Source organism: Diadema setosum, chromosome 18 (genome assembly GCF_964275005.1).
Source record: "Diadema setosum chromosome 18, eeDiaSeto1, whole genome shotgun sequence".
NCBI lineage: Eukaryota > Metazoa > Echinodermata > Echinoidea > Diadematoida > Diadematidae > Diadema > Diadema setosum.
This window is the reverse complement of record NC_092702.1, coordinates 3,734,583-3,758,443: the sequence shown is the minus strand read 5'-3', so window position 1 is coordinate 3,758,443 and position 23,861 is coordinate 3,734,583. Positions and strand designations below refer to the sequence as shown.

General features: G+C 37.7%; 1 protein-coding gene across 4 annotated transcripts; it reads left to right on the top strand.

The window, feature by feature from the left end:
• Positions 1 to 6,974: 6,974 nt before the first annotated feature.
• LOC140242030 (uncharacterized) lies at positions 6,975 to 23,818 on the top strand. Of its 4 annotated transcripts, none has more exons than XM_072321779.1 (9): positions 6,975 to 7,060; positions 9,609 to 9,750; positions 11,190 to 11,361; positions 13,605 to 13,774; positions 17,746 to 17,915; positions 18,940 to 19,005; positions 21,465 to 21,577; positions 22,042 to 22,265; positions 23,616 to 23,818. In XM_072321779.1, the coding sequence occupies exons 2-9, from the start codon at positions 9,639 to 9,641 to the stop codon at positions 23,744 to 23,746; spliced, it is 1,158 nt and encodes a 385-aa protein (XP_072177880.1). In that variant the 5' UTR covers positions 6,975 to 7,060; positions 9,609 to 9,638; the 3' UTR covers positions 23,747 to 23,818. The 4 variants fall into 4 exon arrangements, with proteins under 4 accessions (XP_072177880.1, XP_072177876.1, XP_072177877.1 ...); XM_072321775.1 differs by having other exon boundaries at positions 17,743 to 17,915; XM_072321776.1 differs by lacking the exon at positions 6,975 to 7,060 and adding an exon at positions 7,343 to 7,359 and having other exon boundaries at positions 9,585 to 9,750; positions 17,743 to 17,915.
• The last annotated feature ends 43 nt before the right edge of the window (positions 23,819 to 23,861 follow it).

Below are 23,861 nucleotides of genomic sequence, written 5' to 3'. Positions count from 1 at the left end.
ACCTCGCAGTCACCAAATGAACAATAAGTGTACATTACCGTAGTTACGCAGAGGATTATCGCTTCAGATTAGCAACGTCTTGCCCGTCCAAGCAGCACCGTTTTGTAGAACAACGTCTACACAAGGCAAAAAAATAGTATGAATAAAAAAAGTCACAGTTCATCACGACTCAACTGAACCAGACACATCCACGAAACGGTGGAAACCCCGCAATTGCATACGTCTCCCTTCTCCCCCTACCCCACACGACCACGATGCCTTATTCCTATCCTCTGATACCTATATCATGATGTCGTTTTGCCAATCACGTTGATCCTTGCACTGATGATTAGAAACAAGAATTGATTTGAACAGAGACATTGTAGAACTCCATCGAATATCAGACCTTAGAGATAAGCTCGCGTCGATTTTCGTTATTCATGGACAATGCTGCTCTACTATAAAGAATGCCAAGGGACTTTGTAAGGCTTGCCCGACATGACAATTATGAATAACAATCCTAATCAATCAATAATCACAGCATAATTAATGAATAGTATAGACACACTCGTCGCAGTGCATACCAGTGACTCAATTAAGAAATGAACGGTAAATATTATTATTATAGGCCTACTCTACTTATAACAACTGAACACTCATCGATACGGAGAGGTTATACTACAAAAATAGATCGTTCTTCATATCTGCCGTATGTACGTAATATGTTTGTTATAATCAGTATGCGAATTTGCTGCTACCGTCATGTGTTTTGCATTATATACACATGATCTACTTTTATATATCTATATATATCTATATGAGATATATATATGTATATATATATATATATATATATATATATATATATTGATCAAAATATGAAAGTTAGACTCCTAAGTTAGTTTGACTCTTGAGTTTTTAGTCTTGATATAATATATATATATATATATATATATATATATATATATATATATATATATATGCTTCACAAAAAAAAAAAAAATTGTATTGCAACCTAAATGTGCATGGATGTGAATGACTTAGTACGGTCTTTTGAACAATGTCCCCTATCATGAAGGAATGCATCACCACACACGGTCTGTTTTCTTCTTTTGAGAAATCTTACATTACTTGTAATGACGTTATCACTCAATATCGCAATATAGCAATATTTGAATCAAGGCCTCCTCTCTCGTATAGTAGTTATTATCATACGTTTGACATTTCACACTATACTTACAACATCTGGAATTTCGGTGTACACCATAGAAGCGGAGAGTTGATAATTATGATTCATGTCATCAGTTTTGTGGTATAGTGGTGTTAAACCGCTGGACTGCATATAGGATGGTTCTGAATTCGAACCCTGTCTGGTGGCTACAATATTCTCTGGAATTCTCTCTGCGAACGATGAAAAATGTTACATGGGCTTAGATCATTATGATTATCTTTATTATTATTTTAATGATAATTTTATCTCTTGAGTTCATTTGTCACATATTTTAAAGACTTTAGGGACAATCTTCAATGTGAGTTGTTCATGTATCTGGAAAAAAAAAGCAAAAAAAAAAAAAGAAGAGAGAAGCATTCCTCTATGATGGCAAAGCGCATGAGGCTGCTGTGTAAAAGGAAGGTTTTTATATGCACTATAATATATGTATACTTCTTCAAGGATAAGGAAAAATGATGAATCTTGTTGCACTGACATGTGTTGTCTACTATCTATGATAATGTAATCGGTTTTATTTTGCTGCAGCATTCATAGAATGCCTTAACGCTGACGAATTCAATCTTATTAGTGATTATGTCCAATCGCGATTTTTTTTTCCTATCATAACATAGCGACTTCATATCCGAAAGTGTCATATGTCTGTATTATCATTGTCTCCGGCAAGTACTTAGTACGCTGGAATCGGATTTATTCGTTTCCAAATGAGTCGGCTCTAAATCATTGTGTATACGACATTACAATAATAATTGTGTAAAAATATATTTGAATATATACTTGTGTAAGTAGGTTGGGAGCTGATGTATGTTTAGGATTGAATTCAATACCTCTAGTGTGTGTCTACCATAAGAAAAGTTGCTTGTACTCTTAACAGAATATTCCACATCCGTATTTCAATTTAGTTTTCCCCTCCGTTGATACCGCAAATATACACGTAAACTTATATTTAATCAGTGTCAATACAGTCCTTTTACACCATGAAATGTATATTCATTTTAGACTGTGCGTGATTTACGGCCAATAGTTAACGCTTGCGTCTGTTAGCACATGGATGTACAGAAATTACTGTCATAATTTTATTCGCTCTCACACTCGCAAGTGCGTCCCGGTGTACTAATGGCTGCGGGTTTCCATGGAAACGTTTAATCTGAGATTCATCGTTGACATGACGCAGCGCACAGAGATTATCGAGCTCAATGACATGGACCTGCAGAATCTACAAAATAATCCCTGTCATAAATGACTGTATAAGTTCGTCGATATACCAGTAAGTAACTACAGTATGTGATTTGTACGAGTGGAATGGGCAAACGTGTACAAAATGTGTACCTAATAACGATATCGATATCTTATAATTCAATGAACTGAACATGATGAAGCACTGGACAGGGTGCATTACAACATCAATCTTGTGGAAGCGAGTTAAGACTTACACACAGATATCAGATATCTCTTATATCAAATTTATGGATACAATATATTGCATCCACCTATTGTATAGATGTTGAAGGAGTACAAAAATCTTCACATCTTAATGTTGTATTTTGTGGAAAAATCGACCGATCTCGTCGAATGTTGTACAAAGTTCCCACTTGAAAAAAAAAAGTAGGAATGTATCACAATCTTTGCTTGCAAAGAGGGTCTTCAGCAATATCTTAATGGATATCTCCCTACACTTGTGTTCTATATATATATATATATATATATTTATATATAATATTGCCGCATGTCTAACTGAAATATAATAAACCAACAACTTGTAATTCATACAAGTGATTTAGGTCCAATGTACGACGATGATTTTACTATATTCTTGTAGGTTTTCCACATAAACTAATTACTCCTTTATCTGGTACGGCATTACTTGATTTTTTTTTCTATTTCAGCTCGTGATGTCTCAGTGTGTACTTGTTCTTTTAAAATACACTTGACTGGATACCGTATCACGAATACAACACTCTTTCCCGTTACGCTGTCGTACCAATAGGGAAAAAATGAATAGATTCTTTTTACAGCTATAATTTACAAAAAGGTTGTTTATATACAGCTTATGGTTATAGCATTCATCCTAAATACTCAGACACACCAACGTTATTTACTGATACACACAATATTGCCATGAATATAATTATCACAATTATGCATAATTGTATAAATATATAAATAAACATATAAATTAATTCATTTATACAAATATACAATAGGCATACACATACATACACACACACACACACACACACACACACACATATATATATATGTGTATGTATATATATATATATATATATAGAGAGAGAGAGAGAGAGAGAGAGAGAGAGAGAGAGAGATGATATTTGATATACATGTATATCACAATACAAACATATATATATATATATATATATATATATATATATATATATATATATATATATATATGTATACCGTCCTTCTATCCATTCACTGTTTGTATGATTTGCACAAGTGATGTCCCATGATACTAGTAATGCACTTGTATATTGTAATATCGAGGTTAATTAATTCTTTCTTTGTCTAGTTGTCTTTTGCTGATATGAACATTTACGCTGCAAATGTGATTATCTCGTACCAGTACAAAGGCAGGTTTACGGCACTGGGTAGATTAATGGGCACTTTTCAGCATTATTTACTGGAGGCGATGCTTGGTAATGAAATACGCTGGGCGGATCACCGGAATGTAATCTTCGCAGGTAGAGTGGATAAACCCGTCATTCACATTATGCGCGATTACACCCGAGTTGGAGAATTACCGTCGCATGTAACTGGCTCTCAGGATCTGTGGTACAATTCTGAACGTCCCTGACCACTCCATACACACACACACACACACACACACAAGCAAACAAACAAACAAACAAACATGAATATAGATATGTGAATACCAATATCCTGTGTGAAAACAAGACTAACATAGAATGAATGAAAAAAAAAATCAAATGATTATTGTGTATAATTAACATGTACAAAGAGAGATAGAAAAAAAAAAAGAATCTCAAACCAAATATAAAAAGAATGAGCGAATACATCTCCTTAGAAAGTGATTTTAAAGTCCATCTTATTGATAGATTCAAAGAACAAACTGTAAGAGCTTATTGAAAATCTACCCTATAACGGAAGAGGCGTAACTTAACTTTACAATTTGCAATTTATATTCAAGTAGTGGCCCAGTGTTAGTAGCAATCATGATGCAAAATAAATCATGTGACAATGTCGTGGCCTCGAAGGTATCCAATTAACCTATGAGCAAATCTTTATCTACATTTCCCTTTTTAACCTGAAATTAAAAAACGTCAAAGTTTTGTTGTGTGCAAATAACTTGCAATAGACGTTGCTCTAGGAAAGGAATTGCAAGTGTTATATAGTCGAGAAAAACAGAAATCATGATACGAATAATATATTTGTGCATAAACCTTGATAGAACTGTGAATTTATGACGTCATTAGCTAATCTGCATATATGTGGTTGCAACCACTACTATAAAGTCAATGAAGACACATTGCTGCTACTAAAATTAGTCATGTAAACTGAGAAGTTAGTGGCGGATCCAGCGAGGGGAGCGCTGGGCGCGCTCCTCCCCCTCTATTTTTTTTTAAATAAAAGAAAGGAAAGAAAAAATGAGATGTTGATGTTTTTTTTAAAGAAAAGTATGTATGACTGATGACCAATATAAATATAAAGAAATCTCCCTACCGTGGGAGGGATAACTCCCTTGGCAGCTGACAGATCGTGTCATGTGTTGTTGAAGTGTTTGTTGTTGTCGTTGTTGTTATTATTTTGGGGTTTTTTTGTTGTTGTTGTTTTGTTTTGTTTTTGTTTGTTGTTTTTTTTTTGCTTCTTAGCCATTTAACCCCGGAAGTGGTTTATTTGTTTGTTTGTTTGTTTGTATGTTTGTTTGTTTTTTGCTTGTCAGCTGATTTAACCCGGAATTGGCACCAGAAATATAAACTGCTTTGCGCCTCCCCCCCCCCCCCCCTTTACAAAATTCCTGGATTCGCCCCTGGGAAAGGGTTTTGTGAGAATATCAATTCAGAGAGAGAGAGAGAGAGTGAGAGGGAGGGAGGGAGAGAGAGAGAGAGAGAGAGATGCAGGTCACGTGATAAAAGCCATGCTAGATGTACACTAATTCACTGTCCATCGATACTAATAATAATGCCATGCACTCGGGTCTTGTAATGGTAACGAGACATATGGAACACAATAGCTCAGTTTGATACGTTTTGAAATCTTGCATATTTCTGAGTTTTTCCCTCAATAGATAATCGGCGACAATCCAATATGACGTGGCTATAGAGGTCTGCTTGTCCTTGGAACAATAAACGAGTTTGATTAAAAAATATTCAAAATAATTATGCATACTTTTATTTCATATCGACGGTTATTCCTGACGGCGCGCCAGACGGCTTTCATCAGGTTTGACTGCATAACAATGGGAAAAAAAAGGCATGCAAGCTTTATGCCGAGTATATGGAAATAGATATTCAATAACAGGCATTAAGAGTCAAGTAAACAGGTTTACTAATATACACGCACAAAAAAAAAAAAAAAATGCGTGGATTTACCCCTCCCCTTGCAAGGAACGCCCTTTGTTATGAAGATATGGTATAAGATTTGAACATTTTAAGTGAGTAAACAGTCTATTGAACACCTTGGTGTAAGGTGCCAAGGAAACCATTATCAGTGGACGTGTATTCACTAGTAACTTGGATTATTAAATGGACCACAAAGCTATAAGCACCTGGTATATTGGAAGGAAACATCCATGAATTTATGTGATTACGTCATAAAACCGGCGTATCATTGTTTGATGTTAGAGGCACACGTTTGGACGGTAGTGAAAGCAGACAATATTAGGTGTTAAAGATTTTACTTAACAATGGATGTTCAAGAGCTGGAGAACCGCCTAGTTATTATTATTCAAACAGCTGTCAGTTTCTAGATATGCACCAAAAAAAAAATCCACAGCTGTATTTGTGGCATAGATTACCGGGATTTGATGATGCCGCCATCTTTCTGAGGAATATGGGAATTCATTTTGAACTCTGAAGTAATGCAGGGTGTATTAGGGTTGTCTATTCATTAAATGAAGTTCAATTTCTCTGAAATGATAAAACATATAAAACAAAAGTCATTTCCTTACAGAAATACGTGCAAAAGTATTAGTCAGAGCTGTAATCCTGGATAGTGCACAAACATGCGACCTTGTATAATTTCCATATGTATATCTAAGACCATTTTCACTGTTTCTAAGGAAAAACGAAGTGCTTCCCGGTATGGGAAATAAGACTGAACGTTTTACGATTCGCCGATAGCTTTCCGTCAACTTATAATTCATTACCATAATGCTTATTTCGTCGTCTCAAAGCTTATGTATCATGGTGCAAAAACAGAAACAAAATTCGATTTTAAAGAATAATTAAAGTGATATTAATGAATTATATGTTTCTCTCTCCCTTACCAGTAATTTTGATATCAAGAGAGGATAAATATAAATGCAAGGAGAGCTCGAAATCAAGAATAACATTGGTACATTTTTCGACAGTTTCTTCTGTGTTTCTTCTTTCTGATCGAACAACATACTTGACAGGACAAAGCACGTAATTTATCTTTTAATTTAGTCAGACTGTCTTTTTTCACTACTCGAGGAAATACTTAACATTCTGCTATTACGTAATTGCTTGTTATTTTCACCCCTATGTACTCCCCTCTTTCCATACACTCCGCTGCCACGTCTGTGTGCATGTGTAGTGTGTAAATAGACACCTGAAATAGATACCTGAAGACGCAGGAAAGACCCGGGAGGTTCGTTTGTACAGTGTTGAATCCCCGAGTTGACCCGTACGTATACTGTCCAAGCTGTACTTTCTTACTGGTAAAACGGTGTTTCTATTATAATGTTGCTTTAGAGCTTTTCTTCGTGTCAGTTGTGAACTTACTAATTCAGAATGCAAAGCGCCTGATGAAACAAAGTTTAACGACGAAAAGCGGCTGGCAAGATCATTACGTATCACCTTTTGCTAACGAAAAAAGGAATTTTTGCCTGTGGTAGCTCACATTTTGTGACCCCAGTCTACCACTGCCACTGGCACTGGCCTTCGTCCGTCTCCTTCAGCAGATATCCTTCAGCAGACATTTTTGTAAGTAAAGTTATCAAACTTTAATTCTAATCCCATTATCTTCTTCGGTGCGATCATAATTTGAATCATGAAGGATATCAAATTAATCCAAAAGGTGTTTATTTAATTTTATGTAATCCTACAATGGTTTGGCATGAAGTCGCAGAATTCTACAATCCGCGGCTTTGGTACGTGTTTGGCACGGAATGACTATTCTATACAGAAAACTCTAGACCTACACTAGATACGTCTTTCTTTAGGTACATGCGAGGAGAAATTGGTTAGAACCCTACTAGTAAGATAGTTGATAGACTGCTGTAATAAATTTACCCCCCGATTTAATTATGTGATTATGAAGCAAAAAGTTAGTACTTTTTCTCTTTTTCTTCGTAGATGAACAAGCAATAACTTGTTTCCCTGTGAAGGGCGAACGTTAACCTTTTAGAACGACGTGAAAGTCACAGTTCCATGGTTCAAATGATAATCATCATAGTCTGGATTGTTTGTGACACAGGGACTTCGAACAGATGTCGCCATGTTCAGATGTTGTCAAATAATGTCGTCTTGTGATTACAGAGTTAAATTTTATACTCAAAAGATGTTAAGACGGCCTATAAAACCACTCTTGTGTCTAATACAAACAGGAATGTTCTCCCTCCGAAAAAAAAAGAGTGATTTATGTGTGTTTTTTATTTGTCACACAAACATTTTAAGAGAGGGAAAGAAAAGAAAATGATTTGGACGCTTGAGAGGATAGAAGTTGGGGCTTCCGACGCTCGGCGAATTTCTTGGAACAGAATAGCGAAAGGTTGTTTGTTTGTTTGTTTGTTTGTTTGTTTGCTTGTTTGTTTGTGAATGAAATTTCCCACGTATTAATTATGACAACAAACTTCCTGGAAAGTTTTAACTTGATAATCAAATATTTTAACAAACAATAATTGTCGTACCGTGGACTATTCTTGCATTGATGTAGGATTTTTGAAAGTGAGACCTTTTACTCGTTCATTGTACTAGGTGTTTCAAAAAACATTTCCCACTTTTGATTCTTAATAATTCAAAAACTATGTATCAGATAACACTGTCATTGATATGAGTGATAGCTGAATAGTGTACAATTTTGTTGAAGGTAGTTTGAATATGAAAGCATAAATCAGTTTCATGAAATCCATGATTAATTTCACAGTTAGGTTCCAGATTTTGCTCTATTTTCAACCCTCTGTACGAAACTTTCACTTTGCACAGGGGTCAATGGGTGTGTATGGGAGTGTGTGGTTAACACCCTGACAATGGTCCTGAACAATGGCCAGGGTTTGAATGCTTCATTATTTATTCATGAGAAATTCCACTATCACAACTAGTCTTTATTCAGCCTCTGGTAGTATCTGAGTAAAGACAAACGCCTGCCGATACTGTCGTTGAGTCGCGACAGTGCTCTCCCTATACTTCTGAAAAACGAAATTACGATAAATACCTTCTGTTCTGTCGAAAACATGGTGACAGGAAGCAAAGAAAATTAATTAGAGTATACACTTGTGTATAAATGGAGCCTTAAATAAATCTACTGTGAAACAAATCGCCCCAATGAAAAAATGCTGCTGAACTCTTTACCAAAAATGATCTCTTTTTATCGAAAAAGCAACAAATTTGTCAGACTATTAGTAGACAGTTGTATTAAAATGACGAACTTTAGATTATCTATGCTTATTTATATCCCAAATTTAGTGATATGTGAAGCAAAATTTGAAACTGATTGCCAGCTGGAATGAAATGTGGTGTTTGCAAGCACATGGAAACATGTGCTTACTTTTTCCATGTGCATGCATTTTACCCTTTACCGTGCATGAATTCAGACTAGCAGTGCCCAGTGCAATCCACATGAATTATTGATTAAGCATTCATTATTGTGCCTGGGAGCGCGAGACTGACGCCTAGTCAACAGGTGGTTCAGGCATGTCCATTGTTCAGGGCCATTGTCAGCACACACTCACATACACATCATTGGTTCCTGTGCAAAGTTCAATTTTTGTACAGAGGCTTAAAATTTGACCAAAATCTGAAACCTTACTTCAAAATCAATCTTAGATTTAATGAAACTGATTTATGCTTTCACATTGAAATTACCTCCAACAAAATTGTACACTATTCAGCTATAACTCATATCAATGACAGTTTGATCGGATGAATAGTTTTTGAACTATTAATGATCAAAAGTGGGAATGTTTTTTTTTGAAACACCTAGTACGTAGCTATGAATTTACACTCGAGGCTAGTCTTGCCGCTAAGTCGCCTTTAATGTCACGATGTCCGAGCACCGGAAGTTGTTGGATGCTGCTCGGTCAGCTGTAGACCTCCTCAACACAGTGTTGGGTCAAGCGGCGGATGACCTGGACGTCACCAGCTCATCTTCTGCAGGTAAATTTGATTTTACTGTCCGGCTGGGTTAATTTGTCCCCTTTTGTTTATCATTTTCGTTTGTTTGACAACTGCACTGATTTTACCTTTAATATGAAACTGTTCTAACGACTTATGTAAGCCTATACCTGTTCCCCTAATATAGTGTTACATTAATTTGTTTGATGACGTATTATATCTCAAAAACTTTCAAAATCCGTGTACTTAACCCTATACATCGTGTAATGCGTGGACGAATAGACGTGCATACTTTCGACAGGTCCAACAAGTAAATACCCAGTGAATGTTTATTGCAACTGACTTACAAATCGCCCTTCATGGACGTATACAAGTACCGATTTTTTTACTATTTTTTTTATATACAGTAGCCATGCATGATTTTAAAAAGAAAAGGAAAATCACGGGCAACATACTTGACGCAAAAATTCATTACTTCGAACAGCAAGTGTTTGCTTGTTTATTTGTTTGTAACGATGCAATACATAATTATAAAGATGTCAGACGTCAATATGCTTTATGGAAAATAAAGAGCCATGAATATCAAACGAGCTGTAATACCGACCACCAATAACTTTCTGTACTTTTCTGATACAAATTCCTGTCATTACCAACTGACATTTTCAAATTTTCACATCATTTCACAAGTCTAACCCAGATTTTAACAGTGGAAATTCAAATCAATAAAATTATGATATTAGATGCGCGTTTTCTTAATGATATCCACATTTTTCCTTCATTCCTCCCACAATTTTACATTCTGATGTTTTGCTGCCGTCGTTTTAGATATCAATACTTGCATGTGGACAAGTGAATGCATATACGCACGTATAATGATTATGCAATTGGCAAACACACATTCACACATAAGAAGGAAGCGGAACGTTTTTAGTTTTTTTTTTTGTTTTGTTTTGTTGTTGTTGTTGTTGTTCGTTTTTTGTTTTTTTTTTGTTTTTTGTTTTTTGTTTTGTTTTGTTTTTTGGGGGGAGGGTAGTGTGTGTGTGTGTGTGGGGGGGGGGGGGGCGGGGCGGGCTGCGGGCCGATGGTGTTGTCAAGGGTCAATGGTACCTCTCCCCTCCCCATCCCCCCCCCCCCGCCTCCTTCGTCGGGAAGAATCCTCGAGGGTCATGGGTTTTGTTGCCATGTTTTATCATTCTTTTATATTCTTTTTATTTTTTCTAAGAAACAAAACATTACAGATAGGCCGAGCTGATAGAATTAGATAGCAGGAAGCCACATGCGTATTCGCACATAAACAATAGCCAAAATGTCAATTGATGAATACTCATGTTGTTGTTCTGGGTTGTTTTTTTTTCAGAAATCAGTTGTTTTGGGGGGTTTTGTCAACATCTTTAATGTATTAAACCTGCTGGAGGCTCTGCATGTTTTCATTTACAATAGTCATTGCTTTTTCTCATTCGTCATGTGCTATGTTTACTTAGTATCTCAGAGTGATCTGATCTCATCGGCAACCGCGGAATTCACCCCAGCAAGAAGTGCCCAGTTGTCGTCTGCTAGGCGGGAACCTGCCGCCACGGAATCAGTGCTCCGTTGTCATGGTAACCATCCCATCCATCAGCAGACAGAGGAAGGGTCAGCTATATCAACGAAGAGGTATACTTTTAACCAGATAGACGTTCGTCTCATAGCACGCCACCATCAATTTTAAAGCTCGAGTGTACAATCAGTGGCGGATCCAGAGGGGGGCGCACTGGGCGCGCGCCCCCTCTTTATTTTTTTTTTTTCTGTTAAAACAAAAGAAAGAAAAAGAAAAATGGAGGCGCGTGCGCCCCCTCCTTTAATTTTGTTTTGTAAAGGCGCCTTCCTTTTGCGGAATTCTTGGATCCGCCCCTACCTATGGTTAGGAGGAATAAATAATGTTGTCTGTGATGTTCTTGACAAGCGCCAAACACTCACGTTATACCCAGTTGTAAACGTGTTGTAAGCAAAATAAAAACTACTAGTTGCCACTTCAAGTTATTGTCAATTCGTTGACGGCCGCTAGGAGAACGCCTAAATCGAAACAAAGCTATTTTTTTTTTTGTATATTGATACAACTTCCTTTTTTTCTAGAACGCGGAAACTCGTTCATAAGCGTAATGTAAGATGTTCATATCAATATGGCTGTGGTCGTATTTCCTTCGCAATTATTGCAACCCTTAAAATCTATTGTTATATCCGTCGGCGAAACATTGCGTCCTTTTAACCATTCTGTCGAAGCGGCGCGGTGTTCACAATTAGGCATGGAAATGTCGGAGGGTGATCGTGACATCCTTGGATTCGATCCTCTAAATTGGCGGATTCATTGAGCAATATAGTTATGTCTTCAATATCTCGGTAATCCATGAACGTGAGATCGGTGGTCTGTCAGATGTCGCTATATACAAGATTAACTTAGGTGTGTTTGGCGTGCATGAATAGAGTGCTGTTGCTTGGTGTTGATTAGGCTTTGCATCGCGCTGGAAGGACGATACACATGATGGTCCCTGAATGCACTGCTTTTAACTGAACTAAATTAACTTAGTTCTAGGGGGATGCGCAACGTACTGTGATTGGTCCTAGAGAAACTGTACGGCGAGAGCTAGCTACAGAGGACTGGTTGACGGAAACCGGCAATTTGACTCGTGTAGGACGAAAAGATATAATTTCATGTTTCATTTCGTCACGTTTCTTTTGATCAAGGACATTCAAGAGTCACTCGATCGATTTCTCAGAGAAAGTTAAAATTTGATGTTAGAATTGGTGGCAGTTCGCCTCTCGTATAGTTTGTTGATTAATTTTGATGGATTTCTCCTACTTAAGGGCTTAAACATGTTAAATGCTAGTACGAATTAGATGTCGCTTTTATGATATGTCAGTGACCAGGTGACCTTGGCAGAATTGACTGTACGTAGGCCCTACGTCATGATTTTGTTTCATAACTATCTCGATGACCTTAGTATTCAAAAATCCTCATAGCTGGTGAGAACAACGCATTTAGATTTGAATAAAGCAGCACTAAAACCTTCAATTTCACCCGACGTGTAGCGGCTACTACATTCAAACACACTCACAAACACGTACAAACATGCATGTACAACACGTTATTCGTGTGCGTTTGAATGATACACTCACAGATATAACGCCACTAAAGACAAAATGTAGGCTATCGCGGATGTATCATCGCTCAATCATTTTCTTGTTTCCGCCAGCCTTAGATTATCTGTGTCTTCCGCGTGAAAGCGCGAGTCATCTAGAATCTGACTCGACCTCGTATAAGCAGGAGGTATTATCAATCAAAACTGCTCTAGATGGACATTAGTGGCAACGATCTTGTGAATCACAGCTTCCAAGCTTCCTCAATTGGATGTCATTTTTACCGCATTATACATTCGTTGCACAGGAGTCAAAGATATCGTACAGTTAAGAAATGTAGATGACAAGCTTGATTTTAAGGCCATTTCACACCTTTCCGGGCAAGTCTTGCGTGTGACTTGCGGGGAAATTTTTTTTTGCTACCCGGAGGTCCCCGCAGATGGAACGCACATTACAATATACATAGCATCTATCTCGCCTGTATATAGATACGAAATAAATATCCCCAAGACCACAAGCTATTTTAGTATGTTTAAAGAAATACCGTTGAAATGTTTTTTGATCACGATATCTATGAAATCGTCAAAGAAAGAGACACACATGAAGCAAATTCTGCCATGGGTTATGAATTTTTTTGGTGAATGCATATGGGTACATCTCTTTTTCACGTTTGGCGAGTTAGAAGAATGTTTAGTTTCATGTGAGTGAAAAACATAAAATGAACCAAAAGACTTGATTTGTAATCCAGACTCTTTCGTATGACATATCTCACTTCATGGCAGAGTTAATTCATGCAGGAAAGGAGAACGTAATTTTCCATCACTTCAAACCCGACTCGGTGAAAGTGTCAATAATGAATGCTCACAAGAGCTGAATCTTCGTGTACGGCAGCTGACCACCGCGGCTGACCGACGTTCTGGAGAGGTGCTGTCTTCGAGAGCTCCGTCACAAGGTATGTTGACGCTTTATGGTTAAAGGTGACGAGCCTAGGAAAAAATGCGGGGAGAGATGGGAGGGGTTCAAAGCCACACCCTTACCCATTTTAAGGGGACATTCCTACACCCATGAGTCATGCGGCCTATGAGTTCGACACTAGGCAAACCAGGCCCACGAGACCGATATTACACTATGGGCTTATTGTGTCGGTCTCTTGGGCCTTTTTTTTTTGCTTAGCGTCGTTAACTCGTGGGCCCTGTTTGCCTAGGGTTGGACTCATTGGCCTTATTTGCCTAGGGTCGAGCTAATAGACTGTATGACTCGTGGGCTGTATGACTCGTGTGGGTGTCGAATTCGTGACGTACACCCATTTTGATAACGTCTTGAAAAAATGTACTGTGCGTAACCATGCATCGTCCTCAAATAATGTCAATGTGTACAGGAGGTCTGCTACTCATGGACCACCCTTTTTTTTTCAAACAAACCACTTTCACGCATAGATTTTCTTGCATACAAAAAAGTACACAAGCCGACAACAAGAGAAATGAGGAGGACACAGTTAAGAAGTTAGCAGAATTTAAGAAAATCTTCATTAATTCATACACGTCGATATTAATACCATTTTGACATTCTTTTCACTAGTAGACGTGCTTCATTAATAGAAGGCAGGCAGTCGGTTTAAATAAAGAGCTCGCTCAGCCGTAAAATGTAAAACGTCACTCGCGATTGTCTCCGGGATTTCTGTTCGTAAAATACAAGTCAACAAACTGGCTCCGCTGAGATGGGAATCTGCCGCACTTTCTGCCCAAATGAGAAGAAATTAAAGGGACATTCCAGACGATTTTAAATAAATTCACATTATGTAGTGGGCCTATACATAAATCGATGGTGCCATGTATAAAATTAGAGAATTTATTGTGGTCGTTAAAGAGTTGATAAGCCAATACTCTGAAAAAAAAAACACCCTAAACACCTGAACAAGGATGATGACATTGAGGTTCACACTTTGTTTTCCAATTATGTAGGCATGTAAATCCATTACATTACCACTTGCTTAATAGCTTTACATGAGTGTAGATACTTTCTTCTTTTGTTCTACTTCCTCGAGCGCCCAATTATGCCTTCTTATGTGAAACTACTATGTCATCATCCCCGTCCACTGCGACTTGTAATGAATGTTGAAAACAGTCGTATTCCTCATTCCAATCTCTATAAACTCTTAAACTCTGTACTCCGTACGACCAATAGATGTTCAAATGCTAAAGTTTAAAAACCGTCCGAAAGTCTCCTTTAAAGGAAAGCTTATGAATATTTTCTGAGATGCGATGTAATTAATCAAAAGGCGGTCGACGAGTAGCCATAGGTACCAACTACACTGTCGAACAAAACGAAAAATATGAATATACGCGTATACAGCCTGTCCCACAAAAAACAAAAAAAAAAACCCGCTAATGGCACTCCAGAGTATTATATTAAAATTACAACACTATATTGTCTATATCTTTACACTGTTAAACTAAAATTCCTTTTCTACAACTGGATGAAATTTATGAGATATGGTCGAATAATCACAAAGATATGAGCATTTTTTCATTACACATCAGAAAGCCTCTCCTTCCAAGTTTTGTCGTCAGTACGTATGTGTAGTCAGATTCAGCTAATAAGATTTCTTATCTATTCAAGTGGTGCAATGTCTATTCATGTCCAGTCACGGGCAAGGATTACTTTGTTCAGGACTTGAGGATGACCTATTCATTCATCCCTCTCTCATGAATAGAAATTCTTGCATATTTACGCACGAGCGTTCAGCGAAACATGACGAAATCTGATCGAAGTCTGAACAGGGTACAAGAAAAATTCGAGGCAGAATTCAATCAATGAGCACCATGCAAGGCAACAATACTCAGAAATGTGCTCAAATACAGGGAAATGGGTACAAGCAAAAACCTTAGCAAGGGCAGATCGGGGACAAGAGTAACAGTCAAAACACAAGAAAACATTGACATGGACCACATGATGCAAAGCCTCATTCAAGAACCCCGAGAAAGTAGCAGGAGAAACAACGTCCCACACGTAAATGGACTACGTACTACTTGGATTGAGTGATTTCTGATGAGTGCTGAAAGAAGGCACATACCTCTGTGTTCAATGGACCATATGGCATAAGATTTAAGCCAGTTGTACAAAATGACTGCTATTTTATGATTATAAAATTACATACAATATGATTTGGTAATTTTCAAATTATACTCATTTAAAGTGCCATTAGCATTTTTTTTTTTTTTTGCGGGACACGCTGTACAAACACATGAAAACACACAGGCAGTTGCAATTACAATAGACACAAAGCTCTGTATAGCAAGATGATAGATCCACCATAATGTCGTAGTGTGGTTTCTTATGGTAACTTGAATATCCAGTGCAAACCTCACTTCTATGTCTATTAGGAGGAAAAATATCGTTTTGTCGACGTAAACTTTGTGTTTGCCCGCAGTTCTGTGTTAGCATATGGCGCAATGGCTCTTAGTAACCTTTTACAGTTATGATATAAAATTTGTAAGTGCAATGTATCATCATTATGCACGATACTTTATCTTATTCCCCTGTTTGTATGTTCGTTAGTGTGCGTCCGTGTGTGTTATGAAGGCTGTGGGGTTATTAATACATTGTAATTTGAGCGGGATTTTCGTGTAGTTTTGTTCATTCTTTTGTAAATCATTAGTATCGCAAATTAAGGACCGAGGCCGCCGTTCGTGCTATTGTAAAGTGGAGGCATCCTACGGAATTTATTTGATTAATAGATGAGTTTACACATAGATATATTGAATTAATCCTGCTCCCCACTAAGTAGATTGAGAAATAATAGATTATTCCTCACTCTTCTTTGGTCGACAGCCATCTCATATAAATGACATTAATTTTCATCGATGTGGTTGGGTTGGATGGGATTAAAATAATTTAAATCTTGTCACATATAATTGACAACCAGTTGAAATACAAAACGTCATATAGAGTTATATGATTAGGCCTTGAAGAGAGTGAGAGAGTGAGGTTTGCTGTTGTTGTTGGTGGTGGTGGTGGTGTTGGTGGTGGCGTTGGTCCTGTGACAACGCTATCCAGTGAACCTCAAAAAGTCTGATGACGAGACTACGCGATGTTTCTCAAATAAGTTTCTCTTCAAAATGGTTCTTATAAAAACACCGTTTCCATCGCATGAAGACACTGTTTAATTCACGTTGTGGTGGCATATCTTTATGAATACTGAATTAACTTAATGTCTATGGTGTCATATTCAAATATATGAGAAAAAAAAAGAAATGTTCATTATTCCTAAAGTTCGATATTCCGAAACACACAAACTTCCAAAACCTAGATTTTCGTTAATACAAAAATTAATAGGATTCATTAGTGCGGAGGATCGTTGATCCAAAAATGAAATAGGGTTCATTAGTCCTCTCACCTCCCTGGATCAACGATCCTTCGGAAAAAGGAACCTCGTTTCATTTTTTAGATTCACGAACCTTCTCAATAACGAATCTAATTTCATTTTCTGATCAAAAAAACTTCGGAATAACGAACTAAAAACAAAACAAAACAAAAATCATCCAGCACAAAAAATGTTTTGAGAATTATGCTGTCACTTTCAAGATATTTATGAACAAGAGCTTTGTGTACAAATATCATCATGTTGATAAACCATTGACTAAATGGTTCATTGTAACACCATTAGGATATAATTGTGTGTGGTAAATCCGGTCTCTCATGAAAGTTTACTTTTTGAAGCAGTTTTCTGTAAATTCTTTGTAGGTATGATAGCTTCATATTTACTCTCTTTCTGAGACTATCATAGAATCATCTATAAACGTATAGTTCAGGTTTTTGTTTTTCCTTTTCAGATTGGAAACATATCTAAACAGTGCCCTTTTGATATACCTGCTAAAGACCACTTTTTTATCATTTATATGTCCTATTGATTTCCTCCAGTAGCGAAAGTTTCGCCACAGCGCTCCATTGCCGCGGAGTATAGCAATGATGACGTCATGGATCGTATCGTTGCTCAGTCAGGTCGAAGAGAGGAATGTGAACATGCGCTGTACGGCAACATTGCGATGGAGCAAGCGCTGGCAAGTAGCGTCCTCGTCCTAGAAAATGCCAAGGTCAGATTTTATTTTATTAATTTCATCTTTAGTGTCATGTCCAAAAGAAAGAGAAAAAAAAATCTCTAAAGATTTGGCGTCATTACGTAAATTTGCAGCTTCATACAAAATATGCGATGAGAAGAATGCCGTCAAGCCAATTATATCATTGAAAAGTAGATGATACAAACTGTCCAATACGGCAAGCAGATTAATGAATTCGCTGTCCGAAGGGACTAAACGAACGTCACACTGTGAACAACATGTAGCACCATTTGGTCGATGGCTAAGCTCAGGATATTAATGGCTCTAGGTTTTATAATTCGGATTCAGGAGACAAAGTGTATACAAGGCTATCTGCACCTACTCTTTTATATGCAGTTTTTTTAATGAAGTAACAGCGGCAAGAGTTACATCAACAAATGTCACTGTTTATGACGCGAAATTGCAAAATGGGGGATACGCCTAAATGTCGGGTCCTGAACAAGTGGGAGAGGATCACAGAGATAAATAAACATAATTGGACACTTCCAAATATTCATCGGGCAGATGAAGCTTGAAAATCAGATGGTACGTGATGTCAATATATCATTCTCGCAAAAATCATCAATTATTCATTGTGTGCGCATGGACATAAAACGATAGCGAGCATGTCCTTTATCCATCCAGGATTTTAGAATACCGAAATATATAAGATTAGAATAGTTCATATAGACCTTCGCTACTGGTGTTTTGAATGTTTGTATATTAGTCAATTAATTCTTTTTCAGGTTCTCTGATGTAAATCTGGGATGCAAGTCGTCCAAGGCATTGGTTAACAGTGACATATAGTTGTTATGCATAATGACTTTTCAGAACTATGTTGTGATTAAGTTATATTGAAGATCTCATTTGTCATCGACTTGGACTCTATCTAAAAATGTAATCTAGCTACAGAGTGAGCATTAGATTTGAGACTGCAGGCCTATACGATACGCACGGTTTATGCCATACTTCGATACACGGCCTGTCTTCTTCTTTTCTTTATTTTTTTTTTACGTAACAGCTGAGAGACGAGCTTTCTGATGCAAGAGCTGAGATCGCCACGCTTCACGTTGAGGTGGCACTGTTGGTAAGACATTTTGATATCAGACCATTAATTTTTTGATATCATGTTCTTTCCCTATTCTTCCATATTTTGCAACCATTTCGCCTATGGCATATGGATCGTTTCATGACATAATAACTTTCTAATCAGACGCTTTCTAAAGTAGGGTCAAGGATCAAACAAATTTCGTCCTATATCTTCTTAAATACATTGCATATTGCCCCCATAAGTAGGCCTAAATCTCTTCCTCTGTATGCCCCCTAAGGAAAAAAATGATAGGAAAAAATGATAGGACGTTCAAATGTTAAAAAATAATAATAATAATTTTGCATTATTGTTAGTATAATATGCCCTATCAAATCTTAGGTACGATTCTCTTTTCTTTGATGAGAATCTAAAAAATGACATGGCCATTCGCCTCAAATCACAGATGTGTAACAGATAGCGTCACGCAAATCGAGTTCGGAGTTAAAACATTTATTTCCGGACACATCGGATCACCTAATTTGTCAAAATTGACAAATTTCCAAATCTAGTTTTTTAATATCATGTTCTTTCCCTATTCTTTCCCCTCATATCGAAGACCGTGATGAGGGACCTAAACAAACGTAATGCAATCTCAAATCGTCACGACCAGGGAGATGCACATTCACCTCCCTGGTTATTATTTGATATGGCAGAATTAATCCAGGCTTTTTTTATTTCGTCTGTTATTGTTATTTCCACATCACACCGATTGTGTGAAAAACCTAATTATTATCTCTGTGAATTCAGTTCGCCCTTGTCCGTACGCCTAGCTGAGGAACGGTGCATTTTGATTGGTCAGAGGAAATTGTCTTTGCATAGACAATGATAGTCACGTGGACAGGGAAATAACACACAAACAGTAATGAAATAGGACACACAGTTCAGTTGTATTGCGCGGATTATATTGAAGCTCCGATGACACGACGGGAAACTTGGTCAAGGCCTTCGATCAGTAATATCAGGGAGGTGGGAAGAGACCACCTCCCTGGTAATATTTCCTCTCCCACCCCATAATAATGGTTCATTTAACATATCGAATGTGATGATTAATTCACATGTTCCCGAGTTTGTTTACGGCTGCATGGGCAGCATGCATTTATCATAGATGTCATATATAGGATTTCCCTGCACTATGATTTCGGCATATAGCCGACGGGTCTTCATGATATGAAAACAAAATGATTGAGAACTATCACACTTGGTTTCTATGGAGTTTTTGCTCAGTCGTTTTCACGACTTTCCCACATTCCAACTTCTCTTCGACTTATATACCTCCCCTTTAACGATTCTTTTTCAAGACCACTTTACGGCCACTTTACCACTTTACAAAAGTTGTTTACAAGGATTAATTTCTCAGTTCTTTTCTTCCTTTCATGACTATTTTTTCACTTTATACACTCCTTGCTCCACGGGAATGGACTATTATTCATTATCATTGTTTCTCCCCCATAGCTCTTTCCCACGGGCCAAACCCCCTTATTTTCAATACTTTTCGTAGTTATTAATTCCGCGTTCTATATACAATGTATAGTCCGTGTTTTCAATCGCTTACCGACTACGTTTTTTCTCCTCCCTTCGTTTTGTAATACATCTAGGATTGCACATCTTCATCACTTCACTCTCTTATCTTCATGGTTATCTCAACATCTCCTTCCCCTTTGCTTGTGATCCCTCCTTTCTGATTCATCTTTCTCTTCCCACCGACTTCCGAACCTAATTCTCACTCTCATCCGTCCTAGCTTACAAACGTACCTGTGTCTCCTATTCTTCTGTCTCCATTAGTGCAACCTCAACTTCCAGCTCAGCGCTACCCTTATTAATGTTACCGTTTACCTCCCTTACACTCTCCCTCACTCGCTTCCCTCCCTCGCTCTCCTCTCTCCAAGGTCTTCTTTCGCCAAACAGCAGTTCTCTCAGGGACTACAATAGGGTGTCTTAGATTTTGACGCGCGGACGTTCAGAGGGGAAAAAATGTTCTGAGCATGCGCAGAAGCGCGCGTCAAGTCGATCTATTTTTTTTAGCTTGCGTCGCCTGAGTTTTTCATTACGCGTACTGGGCTATTTTTACGTCCGCACAGTTTGCAACGTAAAGAACTACTTCATGCACCGATGATAAGGGGGCGCCATTTTATTTTTTATACGTTGCGTCCCAACGTAATCTAAATCTACTTTTCAACGCGACGCAGGGGAGAGGAGAACGTCCAGCGCACTCGTCGTCTCAAACGTCCGCGCGTCAAAATTTAAAGCTCCCTAATAATGTTACCGCAAACCTCTTTTCCTCATTTGCATCACGTAGGGCACAAACAGCACACAATATGAAAATTATTAATGTATACGTGTACAGTCTTCGCTTGAGTGAGAGGGAATGTATGGTTTATTCTCGTATTTCCACCTGTTTTGATTTTTCCCCCTTTACATTCGACATAAATTTATCTGTTTGTTACGCTTGTAAACAGAAAAAGCTTCGAGTACCAACGCGGGAAGCCGCAGCGCAGACGTGCGCCCGACGGTTGGGAGATTACATCTATCAGCACGAGATATCATCCGGGGACGATTCAACAGACTACCTGTAAGCAAAGATGACACTCATGCACATCACGTCCTCAATTTTCTGCCTTGATGACGATCATTTTTTTTAAAGTACAATGATTACAACAACAACACTGCTACCAACAACAACAAAATCCTATTATGTATATGTCTCTGTCATGTTAGTAATCACGGATCTTTCCTGGCCCTTGTGATGAGATTATTGATTTCATCCGATTCCTGTCGATAATGTCTCTTCAAATATTATTCGTACGTGTGACTTAGTTTTCACTTAGCTACATCGGGCAAACAACTAATGAAACACTACTGAAAACTCTGACCCCTTTCATTGCCTTTGGTACATGAAGATTGCGAGCCCATGGCAAATAGGACTTACATTGTACAATGAATTTGAGCCAAATTATTCGCACCTACAGAGAAACAAACAAACAAACAAACAAAAAACGAATCGGTTAATCAATCGAGAAATTTCATATTTTCTAGAACCACGTACAGCAACTCCTCCCCCGAGAGACGGCCCTTCGTTCCCCGGCGGCAACGCACTGAAGAGCATTCTACGGACGCACATCACCGCAAGAGCGATATCTACTTCTACACCCCTGCCTCAACCATCTCCACCCCAGGCACGCTCGGCCGAAACTCAACCGTATCGTCCTCGGGCGGACCCGCAAGGAGGAAACTGGAGCTGCCGAAATCTCTCAAGAACGGTACGATTTCACTTTGCGGGGCTGAAATTACAACATTGATCGGTGTATAGCTTTTGCCTAACTCCCAGTGGCTTTTAACAAATAGTTTTCATTCACTGGAAGTGCATCATTATCATTCCGATGAACCCCTTTCTCTGGATTTATAGTAAAATGCATTCAATGTAGAAATATTAGTAGAACGTATAAGTGCAGTCTGAGGAAAAAGTGGACGATCCACTGTAATAGTTAAAATCCTGTGTCGTCATTGCTAGAAAAAAAGGCTACAACACTTTGCGTCAGAATAGAAAAATGGTATAAAATACAAAAAGAATTCCATGCATTTTCATTTTCGAGCATAACATATTCTGCTGATATTGTTTAGCCTGGCTTCTGAAAGAAATAAGTCAAGTGCTCTTTCTTTATGCTAGAAAATGTATTATATATATATATATATATATATATATATATATATATATATATATATATATATATATATATATATGTGTGTGTGTGTGTGTGTGTGTGTGTGTGTGTGTGTGTATATTTATATATCTTTATATATTTTTTTTTCATTAGCAAGTCAAAAGGAATATGTACTTTTCATAAGAAAGTGACATTTTATGGAATTCTCGTAATGATTTTCTTTATAGATGAATCCACTACTATGACATTAAGAATTTTAAAGTACAGTCTATCTCTCCTAAGTTGACCTAAGTTGAACCAAGTCGAAAAATTGGCTCAGTAGAAGAAAAAAAAAAATATTCATCCTGGATAGATATAACATGTTAGATCTATTGTGTAAGTCGAAATTCGCGTAAAATGAAGGATTCTCAGCAGTCCCTTCCGATACGACCAGGGCGAGGTTGACTGTATGTATGTATTCGACACAGAATGAAATGACATTGTGTTCTCAGTCATCTATCCCCCATCCACCCTCTCTTTCTCTCCCTCTCTCTCTTTCTCAATGGATATATCTCCCTGTCCCTCCCTATATCCCCCCCCTCTCTCACTGTATATCTTATTATCTCCTGTATCTCTCGCTGTATAATTTATCTCTTTCTCTATCTCACTGTAGATATCTCCCTATCTCTCCCTATATCTCAATGTACACACACTATATCTTCCTCTGCCACCCTATCTCTCCTCCTCTCTCACTGTATTATATCTCCTATATCTCACTGTATATATCTCCCGATGTCTCCCCATTATCTCACTGTAAATATCTCCTGATGTCTCCCTATCTCTCTACATATATATATCTCAATGTATATATCTTCCTCTCTCCCCCTCTATCTATTTCAATGTGAATATCTTTCCTCCTCTTTCTCCCTCTCTATCTTTCTCTTTCAATTTCTTGGTAATCCACTGTAGGAGCTGCATACCTCAGCATCACCACCTACGAGGATTCTGACGAAGTGTCCACTTCTTCTCCCTCATGTGGATGCTGTCCCTTCGCCTGCCCCAAATTCAAGCTGCGTTCCCTAAAGGCCTCTCGTCCCTGAGGAACAAGAGTTTCTACAATTCGTATTTCTTTTTTTTTCTTTCATTGTTATCATACAGTGCACTCCAGTTATAACAAACACGGTTATAACGAAATTCCACTTACAACAAAGTAAA